The sequence below is a fragment of the Anabrus simplex genome, chromosome 2 (genome assembly GCF_040414725.1).
Source record: "Anabrus simplex isolate iqAnaSimp1 chromosome 2, ASM4041472v1, whole genome shotgun sequence".
Classification (NCBI taxonomy): domain Eukaryota; kingdom Metazoa; phylum Arthropoda; class Insecta; order Orthoptera; family Tettigoniidae; genus Anabrus; species Anabrus simplex.
This window is the reverse complement of record NC_090266.1, coordinates 242,649,951-242,667,889: the sequence shown is the minus strand read 5'-3', so window position 1 is coordinate 242,667,889 and position 17,939 is coordinate 242,649,951. Positions and strand designations below refer to the sequence as shown.

Below are 17,939 nucleotides of genomic sequence, written 5' to 3'. Positions count from 1 at the left end.
CATGGCGTTGACGTTGTGAAAAATGTGTATGTCTGCAGGGCGATTACGTCGAGAAGTAACGCCAGTTTCATCGTTTTCGGATGAGTAGTTAGTTAGAAAAAAAAATCGGAGGCCTTAGAACTTGAATGCACCTCGTATGTTAAGGTAATAGCGGGAATGAGTGCCTATCGCCTCTGGTCACTCGGAGGATGGTCCTTGAAAAACCCGAATAGAGGTCATGCCTCTATTCTTACAAGGCTTCACCAGACTTGCCCTATGACAATGATGATCGGGGATCTGATGAAGCCTAGCTTTAATTTGAATTATAAATTTACAGTGGTGATACCCACAAGGGAGGAGTGGGCCGCGGATGCTGGGGCCCATCTTAAGTCTGGGGGCTGTACATGGTACACAGATGGCTCGCGGACGGAGACGGGCACAGGCGCCGGGGTCTGGGGGCCTAAGACAAGGCTCTCCCTTCCTATGGGTAAATATGCTACTGTTTTCCAGGCCGAAGTATACGCAATACTAGCCTGTGCTGTGTATATGGAATATGCCTGGACACAGAAGACGCATCACTGTTTGCAGTGATAGCCAGGCAGCGCTAAAAGCACTATGTGCAGTTAAAACAACATCAAAACTGGTATGGGAATGCCAAAGGATGTTAGATCAGCTGTGTGAATTTAGCTCAGTCACCCTATTATGGGTCCCTGGGCACACAGGTATCAGTGGAAATGAAGAAGCTGACACTCTAGCGAAACAAGGCTCAAAAGGTTCTTTCACAGGACCAGAGCCCTTCCTGGGAGTGTCACTCCGAAGCGTGAGACTGGTAATATCCCAGAGGACAAACCAGTCTCACTTAGATATTTGGAAGAGGTTAACTATAGCAAGGCAGGCACGTGAACTTATCAAAGGGCCTAGCCAAAGTTATAAAAAGGTCCTAATGAATTTGAATAGGACCAGAATGAGAATGGTAGTTGGACTGCTAACAGGCCACAATACCTTACAGAGACACCTACACATCATGAAAATCACCCAGGATCCGATGTGTAGAAGATGCGGTAAGGAGGAGGAGACCTCCGCGCATGTGTTATGTCAGTGCGAGGCAAGCACTAGACATCGATACCTTGGCACACATTTTGTGAGCCTGGAAGACATCAGGAATGCCAATATCCGGACACTGGTATCCTTTATAGGAGCACTAGGGCTGGACTAGGCAAAACTGTTTAAGGGGCACAAAGGGTCTTCATAGACCTACGTGTGAAGCTCTGCGAAGACAGAGCTCACCCTTTTCTTATCTATCTATCTATCTATCTAATCCTATCCTACCTCTACGATAAACACTCTAAGACCCGCAAGAAAATTTCTGCATCCATATCATCACTTCTTAGCCATGATTCAACTCCTGCTAATGATGATGATCCTTGTTGTTTAAAGGGTCCTAACATCAACTCCTATTACAATATCTAGCACATGTATGTACAGTATAACCCTGATTTTACGTGACCACGATTTAGCACAAACCCGCATTTAACGGAAGAAATTTCCAGTCCCAAAAATTATTCCATATGAGTAATGCAATTTTATATTACATTTAACGTAATTCACAATAGGGCAAAACCCGCATTAAAAAAAAAAAATGCTATTTGTTTGGGGCGTCGACCTATGAAGATCTTTTGCCCCTACTTGCACCATATGTGAGCAGTGTTGCCAACTTAGTGGATTTTCCGCTAAACTTGGCGGAATTAGAAGACTGTTGGCGGAGAAACAGATTATTTAGCGGACAGCGGAATTTTTGGCGGAATTCTAGATATATTATAGTGGAATTTAGTGTTTTATCCATTTTACGTTCTTTTTTTTAATTTGTACTCCATTTTGTCTCCGAGCTATTCCATAGCTCTTGTCAGTAGCTAGCAGTCACATGAGGAAAAAATGTTATTTGGATTTGATGTTATGAGATCATGGTATCATAAATTTCTAATGCGTGGGGAAATGGTATCTCTTAGTTGACGAATGACGACAGATAATGAAACTGTGAGAGAGTAGCATTTATATTTATGCTATGAAGGAAGACCATTTAATGAACTGACCTGTTTTGTGTGTGGCCCTTGAGGTAGGGGATTCACCTAGTTTGCACCCTGTACTAAAACGCCTACAAGTTTTAGCTCGCCACCTCGCAGATGACAGTTAATCCCAGTGAAACTCACAGATCATGTGAGTAAAGATATTTTTTAAAAAATTATTTTTATTGCTCATTTTATTGCTCATTATTCGATATAGGATTTCTTGGCGGAATTTTAGCGGAACTTGAAAATATAAGTTGGCAACACTGTATGTGAGGAACCTGCGTATATTATGTAAATGGCGGAAGTGTAAAGTGTTGAATGTGAGGAAAGGAACGTTAAAGATGACGCAAACACCCAGTCTCCAGGCCAGGGATATTGATCATTTACAAGTTAAAACCCCTGACCCAACCGAGAATCAAACCCGGGGCCGCCGGGTGACGCGTTGCCCCCTACACCGCGGGCCCGGACGAAACCCACATTTAGCGTTAAGCAAATGTTAAAATTCTCAAATATTTATTTCTATTACTTTTGGTTATGGGACGTGAAGAACCTATGAAAAAGATGTCATAAGCTTGCTAAGGATGATTCAAGACAAAAGACGCATTTAGAGCGTGGGCACTTAGGGCTAAAGTGAGATGTTGGACACTGACACATATCCGACCGCAGCCGCTGTAGTAGAAGAGAACCCCCGTTTTAATAACCTTTGAAAATTCCTATATTAAACTGAGCAATGTCCTTCGGTTGCAATGAGAACCCTTTTACTGATTCATTCGTTATTACTGGCAAATTCGGACGTGTTAGTTTTTATCCGTTATCAATATTCATACACTCTACTCCAGTGTTTATATTGAATGTGATCGATCATCTTCCAAATCGAATCTTCGCTATGCGCGAGCGAGTCGATCTTGAGTGAGCCTGAGGTCTCCTCACAACTCCAACTGGTATAAACAAACATCAAGATAACAGTTTTTCGCAAAAAGTGCAATGACAGCAGTTGTTAACACCTTAGGAAAAAAGGCTGAAGTAAATGATTGCTCGATTTTAATACTATGTACTGAAATAAAATAACAATGTGATACTTCTCCTTCTCAATCATCTGACCTGGCCGGGAATCAAACCCGGGGCCGCAGGGTGACAGGCGGACACGTTGTCCGCTACACCGCGAGGGCGGACAAAACCAGCACTTAGCGGCGTGCATAACAAATTTCAGAGGTTAGGTTATGTGATAATGATAATGCCTGTTGTTTAAAGGGGCCTAACATCGAAGGTCATCGGCCCCTAATGAAATGAGATGGAGGACATGATAGGATATGAGAATTAAAATTTTGAAATGTATCCACTGATTGGAGTTAAAAATAATGATGACAAAAAATGGTTATGAGATTAAAACAATCAGTGCATGTAATTCGCAATGCCTTATTTCTAATAAAATAATCGAAAATACAGGGGACAAAGGAATAAGGCATTGCCTGGAAGACAGAGATATATATAATTCAAGTTCGAAGTTAAAATAACACATTAAAATATGCAACACGAACAAAAATAAAGTCAATGGGATAAAAGCACAGTGAACACAAATACACTAGGACTGAGGACATCATTACACACGATAAATAAGACCACTGTCCATCATAAAACGGATGACGAGGTCTGCGGGCTGCTCGTCATTGCGCAGGATGAGGGAGATGGTACGCGGGAGTTTTAGATTACGGTGCAGATCGACCATGTCCACGCATACCGTAAGGATGTGTACCAGGTAAGATGATCGCCGCAAGTACACACCAGAGGGGGTTCTCCTTTCAATAAATGGAAGTGCGTTAGTATACTGTGGCCAATCCGAAGACGACATAATACCACTGCTTCCCATCGAAAAGCCCGAAGGGAAGTCCTCCATACCTTCGTTGTACCTTTGATCGCTCTCAGTTTATTTGGAAGAGTAGCAGCCTGCCACTCCATCTCCCAATGGGACATAACCAGATGTCTCAGCTGAGAGCGAATATCACTTGCTGGAAACCTGTAAGGCAACGGGGGCAGTGTTACTGCCTTCTTGGCAGCCGTATCTGCTAACTCGTTTCCCTCTAAACCCATGTGGCTTGGGATCCACAGAAATGTGATTCTGATGCCGGCATCCGACCACCCGGTCAGCAGGTCCTGGATCTGCTGCACCAGAGTGTGCCGAGGGAAACAGGTATCAATAGACTGTAGCGAGCTCAAGGAGTCAGTACACACAAGAAAGTGTCGGCGCTCATCGGACAGTGCATACCGCAGAGCTTCGCGGATAGCATAGAGCTCTGCTGTGTACACACTACAGGTTTCCGGGAGAGCAAAAAAGAAACCTATCAGTGTCGACAACGAACGCACAGCACTTTAGTGCCTGTTCTCGAGCCATCCGTGTAAACAATGACTGAACCGATACAGTTAGGTCTTATGGCGACGATGGGACAAGAAATGCCTAGGAGTGGGAAGGAAGCAGCCATGGCCTTAGTTATGGTACAGCCCCAGCATTTGCCTGGGGTGAAAATGGGAAAACACGGAAAACCATCTTCAGGACTGCCGACAGTGGGGTTCGAACCCACTATCTCCCAAATACTGGATACTGGCCGCACTTACGGACGTCGTACTACCCACGGAAGTACCCCACCTGGTTGTCTGACACGGTAAGGAACCGAAGGTACGTGAAACAATCTGGGACTGCTATCCAAGTGTATTCCAACTGGCCGCGTTACTCGAGGACAAGCAGCGTACAGCCGATGGTGTCCATTGTTGAATACGCAAGGATAGCTTGGGTGAAGTGACATCTGTTGCAAATTTGCAGCATACAACAGAAGGAGCTGCTGGTGCCTCAGGTGTAAAGGTGGCACACTAAATTCAGCGAGCAGGCTTGCCATGCGGCTTGTTCGAAAAGCTCATGTCGCCAACCTAACCCCGCTGTGATGGATGCTGTTCAATCTCACAAGAACGCTTGGTCTTGCTGAGCCATATGCTGCACTGCCGTAGTCTAACCCGGATAAAATATGTGCCCTATAGGAGGGCAGGAGCACCGTGTCATCAGCTCCCCAATTAGTGCTGCTAAGAAACTTCAAGAGATTAAGCCTCTTGGTGCATTGCACTTTTAGCTGCCGCATGTCTGGCTCCCACGATAATGTACTATTGAAAAGGAGCCCAAGAAATCGGTAAGTGTCAACTACAGGAATAGCGACATTTACTAAATTAAGCTCAGGATGCGGGTGAAGAGTATGTTGCAAGTGACTAATCTCATGTTTTAATCCGTATTGAAATCTGTTGATATACAATAATAAAGTTTTATTATGAATCCACCTGTTCAATACATTATAATGTTGTCACATTTAAAATAACTTCATAAGTTAAAAAGTTATATATGGGACATGTTTCGCTCCCTTACAGAGCATCATCAGCCAAATCTGAATCTTGAATAATTGTTATTTACTTAAATAATGACTTAAGAACTATTAGAACATTTTTGACAAACTTAAAACTTGCTAGTTAAGAGTGTGCTTCTAGAAACGTCACTTACCCCTCCAATTGCTGTTTGTCGGTTTGGTGTTGTCCGAGGTTATGTGGTGACTGTCTGTTCTGTGTCTACTCCTTGTGTTGTAAGAGTGAGGTTTTGGGGGTTGAGGGGAGGGAGTAAGGGTAGGAGGAGAAATGTTTGTGGGTGTGGTATTGGAAGGGGAATGTCTAGTAGGAGTGCAGGGAGGGGTTGAGTTCTTTAATGTTGGATGATTATTAGTTGTTTTGGGAATGAAAACTTTGGCAAAATTACTTTTTTCTAGATTAAGCGACTTTAATAGTTTCGGTAATTGTTCGTGTAACGGATTTCTTATTTCAATTTCGTCATTTAATTTTTTTTTCTTTATTGAAATACCGGTCTAAGTGATATAAATATTTTCTAATTCTGTCATTAGTTTACCTTTTTCTATCTTCTTTATAATTTTTAGGTCTTTCTCTATGGTTGTAAATTGGTGGCCTGACTCTCTCATGTGAGCACTCATCGCAGAATGTTTGTTGTGCTTTGTAGCATTAACGTGTTCTAAGTATCTTGTGAGGAAGTTACGGCCAGGTTGGCCAACATATGAACATTTACATTCTACACATGTTAATCTATAGATGGCAGAACTTAGATAAGGGTTATTTTTGGAATTTATACTATTGTGGTTGAAAAAAATGTTTCTGTTTGTATTTTGTGTTTTGAATGCTACATTCACATCTCGTTTTTTGATAGGATTATTTGAAAAATGGCTGGATTGGTGAATGTAAATGTTGCGAATTTGGACTGCTTAGTTTTTTCGGGAGTAAGATTAGTTACTAACTTTTGTTTTACTTTATTGATGATTTGATTGACTATATTTATTTTATATCCATTAATTGAGGCCAGATCTTTTATAAAATTGAGTTCCTTTTTTAAGTTACTCTCTGAAAGGGGGATTTTGAAAGCTCTATAAACTAAACTATAAAAAGCCGCCTGTTTATGTGATTTTGGGTGAAGAGAATCATTTTTTATCGTTAGAGGAGCGTATGGTGGTTTTCTAAATATTTGAAATTCAAATCTATCTCTTATTTGTGTTACATTAATATCCAGGAAGTTTATCGAGTTGTTAGTTTCATCTTCTTTCGTGAATTTTATATTTGGGTCAATATTATTTAAGAAACTTAGGATTTTTTCACTATCATTTTTTTGGCTATCTATTATGACAAAGGTGTCGTCTACATACCTGATCCAAAGGCAAAGTCCATTTATTTTTGTGTTTATTTTGTTTTGCTCCAAATGATCCATATATATGGTGACTGATTGATTGATTGAGTGATTGATTGATTGATTGAGAATGCCAGTGGCAGAGTTTTTGCAAGCACAGAGAGGGGTGTTTATAATCATGAAGGGTAACATGGTTGAGTTGGTCAGAAGTAGTTCTGGATGAATAAAACGAACAGTAAAAACAAAATTGGAATCTGCTTTGAAATATCAGGATAAGACTGAGGAATTCTGGAAAAGGTGATCTGGACTCGAGTAAATTCAAATGGAAACTGAATGTATGGAAGAAAACAAACGCTGAACTGCAGCCTCAGGACATCATTCCAAGTCTTACACCTGGAGGTGGCTCTGTATGTGTGTGGGGCTGCATGAATGCACTTGGTATGGGGGAACTGTACATTATTGATGGAATAATGGAACACGGCATGTATCTGAACATCCTTAAACAAAAACTGCTAGCAAGTGCAGAAAAAATGGCAATTATTGACGACTGGATCTTCCTGCAAGATAGTGACCTCCAGCACATCACACATAATGTCAAACTGTGGCTGTTGTGTAACACTCCCAAACACCTCCACAATCCACCCCAACCCCTGATATTAATCACATTGAGCATGCATGGAGCTTTTTGAAGAAGATCATAAGAGAAAGGGATGATATTAAAAACAAAAATATGATTTGCTAGCTGAATGGCAACCACAGTAATACCTCTGACATTAATTGCACATTACATGAACATGCAACGTAGACTAAAAGTACTGCAATAACACTGTAGTAGGATAAAGTGGTGTTTTTCTGACTGGAACACCATACGTCTGAATGTTTTTGACCATTAATTGAATACCTGTTGTTTCTACTGTTGTTAATTCACATTTGTTACTTTCTTCATTGCTTCAGTAAGGCCTAAGTGCCTGATATTTTGTATGATTATGTATTCAAATTTTCATGTGTATGATGTCACACTACGACCAAACTGTCTAAGAAGATTGTGGTGTCTGAATACTTTTGGTTCTCTGCATTTAAGTTGACTTCAGTTTTGGACTGCAATCAACTAGTTCCACGGCACATATTGAGCGATTGTTTCATAGTATCAAAAAATCACACCTTCAACTAATGAACTGTAAGGTATAAAATCAAACAACACAGTAAATACAATAATACAGTAATAATGCTAGGCACTCTGTATCCCCTTACCTGTTGAAAATCTACGACAAGAAATTTGAACTCAAATCGAATGATGTGATTCTGTCACATTTAAGTACTAAGAATGTAAGGAAGCTTGTGGTTTTACATGACTACTGATATCATGATCGTAGCCACATGACCTCCAGTTTTCATAAAATCTGAAGCACAGGGATACAACTTCCTATTTGAAAAATCCCACATCCATTGAATGGGATTTGAACAAAGGCTGCTTTGGTGAGAAGCTATCGCAGCATCTTACACTTAAGTACTCTCGCATTCTGATTAACTGAGCCAGGATTCGATCTTTTAACCTTGGGCACACAGAGCAAAAGAAATTTAAAAAGCCCCTGGTGGCACATCCACCCTATGTGAGATTAAGGCCTGAACATTGGCAGCTGCCTTCCTTGGGATGCTATATAAACTGACAAAGAATCTACAAGTCCACCTCCACTTCTGTCAGTTTCTTGTTATCTCTATGAAATTTTCTACCATCTGCATCTCACATGTCACCTGTCCTCATGCGATGGAGTTAGTTCTCACTCACAGCATCCATGTCTCGTAGAATGTGGGAACCAAATCTAGGACCTCTGACAATATAATCAGCTATATTATTTGTTTTAATTTATAATTTACTTTACGTTGCATCAATACAGATAGGTCTTATGTCTGGCGTGAAAATGGGAAACCACGGAAAACCATCTTCAGGGCTGCTGACAGTAGGGTTAAAACCCACTATCTCCCGGATGCGAGCTCACAGCTGCGCGGCCCTAACCGCATGGCCAACTCGCCCGGTGCTGTATTATCTATTCAGACAGCTTGCATGAGGAAAAGAGCTTTTTCAGAAGGAACTAGTCACTTATCTCAATATTCTGACCTTTCATTTCAATGAATCAATGCCATGTCAACTGCAGTCCTAGTCAATATCTGTTTCCTCTCACAGAATGTAACAATAACTTATTATGAGAAACTATATACCAAAAGAAAAGTGTGACACAGAAATGTGCAAAATATTTTACAAATATAATTACACTGGGACATTTAAAATTAACTACATGAGTATATATTTGTATTAATAATTATCCAAAAGGTATCTAACATACCTGTTCCGGTGTCCTATCAAACAACCTTCGTAGTTGTTCCTTTCGACGGCGCTCATGATCAGCATCATAAAAATGCAATTTTGGATCTTGTCCAGGAACAGCCCGTACCTAAAAAATAAGTATTCCATCAAATTAATTCAATATCAGTAAAAAATACATGATATAAAAATAATAGGATGATCATACCTTAGCTAGAGTATTATAAACATCATAATATCGCTCTTTGAGGTCTTCAACACTTCGCTCCATGAAGCGAGATCTATCCCAACGGTCATGTATAATGATAAAGCGTGTATCGAATCGGCGGCATAGATCAAAAAGGTGGTCTGTTTCGTCCTTGGACCATGATCCACATTGTAGATGTTGACTGTAAGTAACATCGTTGTATGTGGGTACATCAACTTGCTGTAAAATAAAATTATACAACATTATTATGAAATACTAGGTCAAATGGAAAGTCTTTTTCCTGTATATCTAGTACTTTCTCAGAATAACATCTAAATAAAAAATGGGATAATTCTTCTTTGTAAGGAGAGAGCTATTATAATTAAAGATTACTTTCACCCATCTCTCTGATAGAATCTGTATTTGTTGATGACACTAATCCTTAGATGGGTATTTCAGATGTCTTCCAATATTATCAAACTGTCTTCTATGAAGAGATAATGATATGAACCAGAACAAATCACAGTCACAAGTTGCAACATCTGGACTGTATGTTGAATGAAGCAACAAATCCACTGCTGCAGTATAGCATGTTTTCTATTGATTAAATCTGGATAGCGTTGTCTAAACATTCTAAACACAATCCTATTGCTCACAGAAGAACTCAGCATAAACTCCATAGCTATTTGTGATCAATTCAAACCAAAAATCACCTTACCAAAAATCACCTTGATGAACAAATGAACAAGGTCCCTTCTCAATACCCTCTCTTCTCAGGATTATGCAAAAAGAGCTATTTTCTATTGCATGACACAATGAGTTCCGTAACCTCAGGGATTTTTTATGAAGTTGATAGCATATATCAAGTCTTCACTGGGCCTGAGTTATGATTACTTTGTGAAACTATTGACTTTAGCTGGCTCAACTGAGATAGTAGAGATTCATAGCAAGTGCAGTTTTGGAACCATCAAGGTTTATCGAAAATTCACAAGTGCTGGCAAGTGGCTGGTCTTTGAACATGGTGCACAGAATATCATTTTCTATAATAGAAGGTCACCCTAAATGAGATTTGCCTTCCAGCCTAATATCTTCAATGCTGAACTGTCTGAACCAATTTGTTGATATTCTAATACTACTTACTAATTGTTCACAAAATTGTGTTGATTATCCTCTTAGTACATACTCAATATTACATCCAATTAAGAGGAAATTTTGAATAGTAAAATACGCATATATTTGATTGAGGATGACCCTATGTCACGTTGAAACCAGTCTATTTAAAATTTCATCTTAATTGGACGTAATATTGACTAGAAAGATAATCATCACAATTTTTTAAACAATTTATAAGAAGTTCAACCGTCAATGCAGATCTAACATGAAATTTATAGTCTGTAATTCTAATACTAACCACACATATTTATTTGGCTGCTGACCTCTCACTCAAATTTATCTCCAAATGATTTAAGGAGCACTTGAATTGTAATTTTGCATATTTAAAAAAAAAAAATCGATAACACTCTGGAAAATACAGTCTGAACCAATATGATGATATTCTAATATTAACCACCTCCTACAAAACACACTTCTTTGGTTGCTGACCTCTCACTCAAATTTTTTCTCCAAAATAATTTTTAAGGAGTATCTGAATTGTGATTTTACTGTCTTTCTTTTTTCCATTTACAGACACTCTGGAGAATATATGTATGTATTCATCTTCAAGTATTCTTTCAAAGGACCACCAACAAATGCAAACATCCATAAGTTCACTGCCTAATAAAGAAAATATAATGAATATGAAGGAACACTTTAGAGAGTCTACAGTGCAGAGGTACTATGACTAGTATGAAACTACACAATTAAATTAGGGATGTCACATACAAAAACTGTACAAATATTTGAAATGCAAAGCAAGGCAAACCAATTTACATCAATTATATATTTCTTAATTTCACATCACCATCATCATCATCATCATCATCATCATCATCATCATCATCACCATCATCAAATCAAGAGAAAAATATAAGATAATAATTGGGTTTATATGGAAAGGGAACAGGTAGAGGCTACACCCTCTATCCTTTTGAATGCCAAAACCATGAGAGTTGAATGTCAGCAACAGTGCTGTAATTCACCTTCTGGTCAACTATTCCATAAGCTGAAACAAGGCTCAAATATTGTATAAAATTAAAAAAAAAAAAAAACCACCACTCATCTAGATTTAGAGTTAATGCCACCATGGCAGATTCCCTATCTTTGTTTACATAGTATTTTCTTAAATTATACCAAAGAAGGTGGAAATTTATCCAACATTTCCATTGAGAAATTATTCCAATCCGTAACTCCTCTTCCTATAAACGAGTATTTGCCCCAATTTATCCTATTTGAATTCCAACTTTATTAACATACTATGATATTTCCTACTTTAAAAAACTCAACTTAACTCCTTAGTCTACCAATGTCATTTCAGGCCATCTCTCCACTGACAACTTGGAAAATTCTGCTTAGGCAAGCTGTTTGTCTCCTTGCAACATTTGCAAAATTTTCATAATACTACTCGTTTGTAGGAAAACACACAGAACAAATCGTGCTGCTTTCCTTTAGACCTTTACCAGTTCTTGAATCAAGTATTCTTAGTGTGGGCCCATACACAGGAACAAAAACTCTAGTTGAGATCTTACCAGAGACACTCCCCTTTTCATCCTTACTACAAAACCCCTATATACCCTCATAACCATATGAAGAGATGATAGAGGAGACTAATGCTAAAGAAGTATTAAAATTTACATATGATAACAATGACATTTACAATAAGATACAAAAGTTGAAAACTAGAAAAGCAGCTGGAATTGATAAGATTTCTGGGGATATACTAAAGACAATGGGTTGGGATATAGTAGCATATCTGAAGTACTTATTTGATTATTGTTTGGTTGAAGGAGCTATACCAAATGAATGGTGAGTTGCTATAGTAGCCCCTGTGTATAAAGGAAAGGGTGATAGACATAAAGCTGAAAATTACAGGCCAGTAAGTTTGAAATGCGTTGCATGTAAGCTTTGGGAAGGGATTCTTTCTGATTATATTAGACATGTTTGTGAAAGTACTAACTGGTTCGATAGAAGGCAGTTCGGTTTTAGGAAAGGTTATTCCACTGAAGCTCAACTTGTAGGATTCCAGCAGGATATAGCAGATATCTTGGATTCGGGAGCTTTATCTGACCCTATAATAATTAACAGGGGGAATTCCTCAGAGCAGTATTATTGGACCTTTATGTTTTCTTATATATATAAACTAGCAAGATACCCGTGCTTTGCTACGGTATTGTACTGAAATTTATAATTGAATGCTTAACGTTTTATACATAATCCGCCTAAATTCGCGATCTGGCTCGTTTTCTGAGAGAATCCGTCAAAATTAACGATCCGACTCGTTTTCTGAGAGATTACGGCAAAATTCCTCCCATTTCTCAATCTTTCTTTCCAGCAATCTATTTCATACACCCCGGGCTAGGTCCAGGTATTCCACACCGTCAGTTGGCCCCCTAAATCTTTGCCATCTTTTCCTATGAGCATTTTTAATATGGATCAAATCCTTGAGGAGATCCGGCGTGGTGACGTCTTGGGTGCCTTGGCAGTACTGAACCCAAGACCGGACTGCATTCGTAGTCATTACGCGGCCAGCACCCATTTCCAGCGCGGCCCGCACATTTTGACGACGGTCCAGAACATAATAATAATAATTATTATTATTATTATTATTATTATTATTATTATTATTATTATTATTATTATGGACCCCACAGCAAGATGCAAGACCGCTACTTGGCGGTAAATTGCATCTGCTGCCATTGTCATTGTTGACAATGTGACCAGCACCATCGTCGCGCGTAGGCAAGTGCGCGAGATTTCTGGAATACACGAATGATATAAATGCATGCATTATTTACCTTATTATAGAGGTGAAAAATTGCACGGTCAATGTCATTCCTATCGTTTATTTCAAATGTGTTAACTTTTTATTTATATGCCAGGAGAATCTACTGTAATCTAAACTTATGTTCTCCAAAGAAAAAGATGGCTATTGAAAACGAACCCAGGAAATATTAAAAATGATCAATTTTTAATCAGAATAAGTACATTATGAACAGTAAAATCAATTGGTCTATTTGTGATTCAATTCAATTTTTACCCCACCGCCGTTAAGTTGATTTACCACCCCACCCCCCCCCAAAAAGTGTGTTTCTTAACCCCCCCCAAAAAAGGTGTGTTTATGTTTAAAGGAGATTCCAAATACCAATGTTCACGCCTGATACCTTCAGTTCTGAGATATGAGTATCCCCTTAAAAATAATTAACTTTTTTTAACTTCCTTTCACACTCCCTCCCACCCCCACGTGAATTTTCCGGCAAAACATACTTTATTCTTTAATAGTAAATGATCTTCTAAATACCAATTATCACGACTCCAATATCTTCAGTTTTTGGGATAAGTGTCCTCTTAAAAGGAATTCGACTCTTTTTCACCCCTGCCCCCAAGATGATTTCTGTCCAAAAACGCGTTTTTCTTTGTGTTTAAAGGAGATCCAAATACCATTTTTCACGTCTGTTAACAATTAATTTTTATTAGATGTAAGTATCCACATATAATTAAATTAATTCTTCAATTCTTTCACCCCCCCCCCCCCTTACCCTTCGTTGGATTTTCCGAGAATATGTGTTTCTTTACTTTTAAAGCAGATTCCAAATACCAATTTTAACACCTGCAAAATCTTTCGTAGTTGAGATAATTGTATCTTCATTCAAATATTTAAACTAATTTTTCAATTTCCCTTCCCCCCTTTAAGTGGATTTCCGAAGACAAAAACTACGTATTTCTTTATTTCTAAATGAGATTCCAAATACCAAATTTCACGTCTGTAACATCTTCAGCTTTTGAGATATCTGTATCCTAATTAAAATCATTCAACCCCATTTTCAGTCACTTTTAGCCCTCCACTCTACTGGTTTTCCAGAAAACAAAAGATACATGTTTCTTTATTTTAAGAGAGATAAAAAATACTATTTTTTACTTCGGTAACGTTAAGTTTTTGAGATATACTGTAGAAATGCTCATTTTAAAATTTTACCCCCCTTTTTACTTCCCTTAATTGGAGTTTCCAAAAAAATATCACCTATGTTTCTTTACTTTTACAGGAGATTCCAAATACCAATTTTTACGTCTGTACAATTTTATGTTTCTGAGATATACTTTAGATATAGTCTTTCTAAAAATTCACCCCAATTTGTCACTCATGTTTAACCCCGATTAGCCGGCTGAGTGGCTCAGACGGTTAAGGCGCTGGCCTTCTGACCCCAACTTGGCAGGTTCGATCCTGGCTCAGTCCGGTGGTATTTGATGGTGCTCAAATACAACAGCCTCGTGTCGGTAGATTTACTGGCACGTAAAAGAACTCCTGCGGGACTAAATTCCGGCACCTCGGCGTCTCCGAATATCGTAAAACCAGTTAGTGGGACGTAAAGCAAATAACATTATACTATTAACCCCCATTAATTGGATTTTCCAAAAACAAAATATATATGTTTCTTTATTTAATAAGGAGTTTTTAAATACTAATTTTCAGGTCTGTACTATTTTCTGTTTCTGAGATATAAGTATCCTCATTTAAGGCATTCAACCCCTTTTTCACCCCTCCTATTAAGATTTTCTGGAAACAAAATATACATTTTATTTTTATTTTTTAGGGGATCATGAATACCAATTTTTACATCTGTAAACTTTAAAAGTTTTGAGATAGAGACACACTCATTTTAAAAATTCACCCCCATTTCATCCCACCCCACCATTAATTGGATTTTCCAAAAACAAAAAATACGTGTTTCTTTACTTTTAAAGGAGATCCCAAATACCAATTTTCAGGTCCGTAATATCTTCAGTTTCTGAGATATGTGTCCTCATTAAAGGCATTCAACCCCGTTTTCACCCCTTTTCGCCCCTCCTATTGGGATTTTCCGAAAAGAAAAAAATACGTGTTTCTTTATGTTCAAAGGAGATCCCAAAATACCAATTTTCAGGTAAGTAATATCTTCAGTTTCTGAGATATAAGTGTCCTCATTAAATGCATTCACCCTTTTTTCACCAGTTTTCACCCCTCCTATTAGGATTTTCTGAAAACTAAATAATATGTGTTTCTTTATTTTTAAAGGAGATTCTAAATACCAATTTTTACACCCGTAAACTTTTAAAATTTTGAGATATAGATACACCCATTTTAAATATTCTCCCCCCCCCCTTTTTACCCTCCCATTAATTGCATTTTCCAAAACCAAAAAATACGTGTTTCTTTATTTTAAAAGGAGATCCCAAATACCAATTTTCAGGTCTGTAATATCTTCAGTTTCATAGATATAAGTATCCTCATTAAAGGCATTTAACCCCTCTCTCACCCTTTTTCACCCCTCCTGTTGGAATTTTCCTAAAACAAAAAAATATGTGTTTTCTTACTTTAAAGGAGATTCTAAATACCAATTTTTACATCTGGAAACTTTTAAAGTTTTGAGATATAGATATACTCATTTTTAAATTTCACCCCCTTAGTGACGGAATATCCAAAAATCCTCCCTTAGCAAGCACCTACATTGTACTATAAATGTATCCTCAAAATTTCATTTCATTATGTCCAGTAGTTTTGGCTCGGCGATGGACGGTCAGTCAGTCAGGACATGTTATTTTATATATAGACTAGCAAGATACCCGTGCTTCGCTACGGTATTATACTGAAATTTATAATTAAATGCTTATTGTATTAGATATATAATCCGCCGAAATTCGCGATCTGACTCGTTTTCTGCGAGAATCCACCAAAATTCCCGATCTGACTGGTTTTCTATGATTTTACGGCACGTTTCCTCCCACTTTTAAATCTTCCTTTCCAGCAATCGATTTCGTACTTCCCGGGCTAGGCTCAGGTATTCCTCCCGGTCAGTTGGGTCCGTAAATCTTTGCCATCTTTTCCTATAATATTTTTAATATGGATAAAAATCCTTCAGGAGATCCGGCGTGGTGTCATATTGGGTGCCTTGGCGGCATTGAACCTGCGGCCGGACTGCATTCTTAGTCATTACCCGTCCAGGAGCCGTTTCCAGCGCGGTCCGCACATTTGACGACGGTCCGGAATATTATTATTATTATTATTATTATTATTATTATTACTATTATGTGTTGCTGGAATGGCTGATGACAGGGAAAACCGGAGTATCCGGAGAAAAACCTGTCCCATCCCCGTTTTGTCCAGCACGAATGCCACATGGAGTGACCGGGATTTGAACCACGGAACCCAGCTGTGAGAGGCCGGCGCGTTGCCGCCTGAGCAACGAAGGATCCTTATAAGTACATTAATAACAGTAAAATCAATTGGTCTCGCCTCCTTCTACACCCCACCGCCGTTAAGTTTATTTACCGCCACCCCCCACCCCCCCCACTAAAAAATTAAAAGAATGCTTGTTTCTTTATGTTTAAGGGAGATTAAAAACATCAATATTCACGTCTATTACCTTCAGTTTTGAGATTTAAAAAAATTCACTTTTTTCACGTCATTTCGCAATAATTCCCCCCCCCCCTTTAAATGAATTTTCCCGCAAATAATACTTGTTTCTTTAATCGTAAAGGAGCTTCTAAATACCAATTATCACGACTCTAACTTCTTCAGTTTTCGATTTATGTGTCCTCATAAAAGGAATTCAACTCCTTTACACTCCCGCCCTCCAAGATGGTTTCCCCACCAAAAAGCGTTCTTCTTTGTTTTTAAAGGAGGTCCAAATAAGAATTTTCACGTCTGTAACAACTTTAGTTTTTATTAGATGTATGTATTCTCATACAATTCAGTCAATTAATTTTTCAATTCTTTCAACCCCCCCTTCATTGGATTTTCCGAGAATACGTGTTTCTTTACTTGCAGATTGCAAATATCAAATTTCACGTCTGTAACATCTTCATTTTTGAGATATCAGTAGCCTAATTAAAAGAATTCATCACCATTTTCAGTCACTTTTACCCACCCTCCACCCAAGTGGTATTTCCGATAACTAAAAGTACACGTTTCTTTATGCTTAATAGAGATAAAAAAATACCATTTTTCACTTCTGTAACATGTTAAGTTTTTTTTAGATATACTGTAAAAATTCTCATTTTAAAATTTCACCGCTTTTGAGTTCCCCTTAAGTGAAGTTTCCAAAACAAATCACCTATATTTCTTTACATTTACAGGAGATTTACACTCACTCTTTACTCTGTAACATTTTACATTTCCAAGATATTCTGTAGATACAGTCTTTCAAAAAATTCACCCCAATTTGTCACTCCTGTTTAACCGCCATTAATTGGCTTTTCCAAAAACTAAAAAATATGTGTTTCTTTATTTTTAAAGGAGATCCCATATGCAAATTATCAGTTCTGTAATATCTTTCGTTTCTGAGATGTGTATCATCAATTAAGGCATTCAACCCATTCAATCCTATTAGGATTTACAGGAAACAAAAAATATGTGTTCCTTAATTTTTAGAGGAGATTCTAACTACCAATTTTTACATCTGTAAATTTTAAAATTATAAAATGTAGACACACTCATTTTAAAAAATTCACCCCCCAATATTTGGATTTTCCAAAAACGAAAAA

General features: G+C 38.1%; 1 protein-coding gene across 8 annotated transcripts in view; it reads right to left on the bottom strand.

Moving 5' to 3' along the window:
• The window catches only part of DMAP1 (DNA methyltransferase 1 associated protein 1), a 308,165-nt gene that overhangs the window by 116,921 nt on the left and 173,305 nt on the right, over positions 1-17,939 (bottom strand). For all 8 annotated transcript variants that reach the window (XR_010859253.2, XM_067140531.2, XM_067140527.2 and 5 more), the window contains 2 exons: positions 9,288-9,506; positions 9,102-9,209 (listed from right to left, as the gene is read on the bottom strand). Coding sequence is in view for 7 of the 8 variants with exons in the window: in XM_067140531.2 (XP_066996632.2) it covers positions 9,102-9,209; positions 9,288-9,506 (327 nt within the window). In the remaining variant the exon portion in view is untranslated. The remainder of the gene's footprint in view (positions 1-9,101; positions 9,210-9,287; positions 9,507-17,939) is intronic.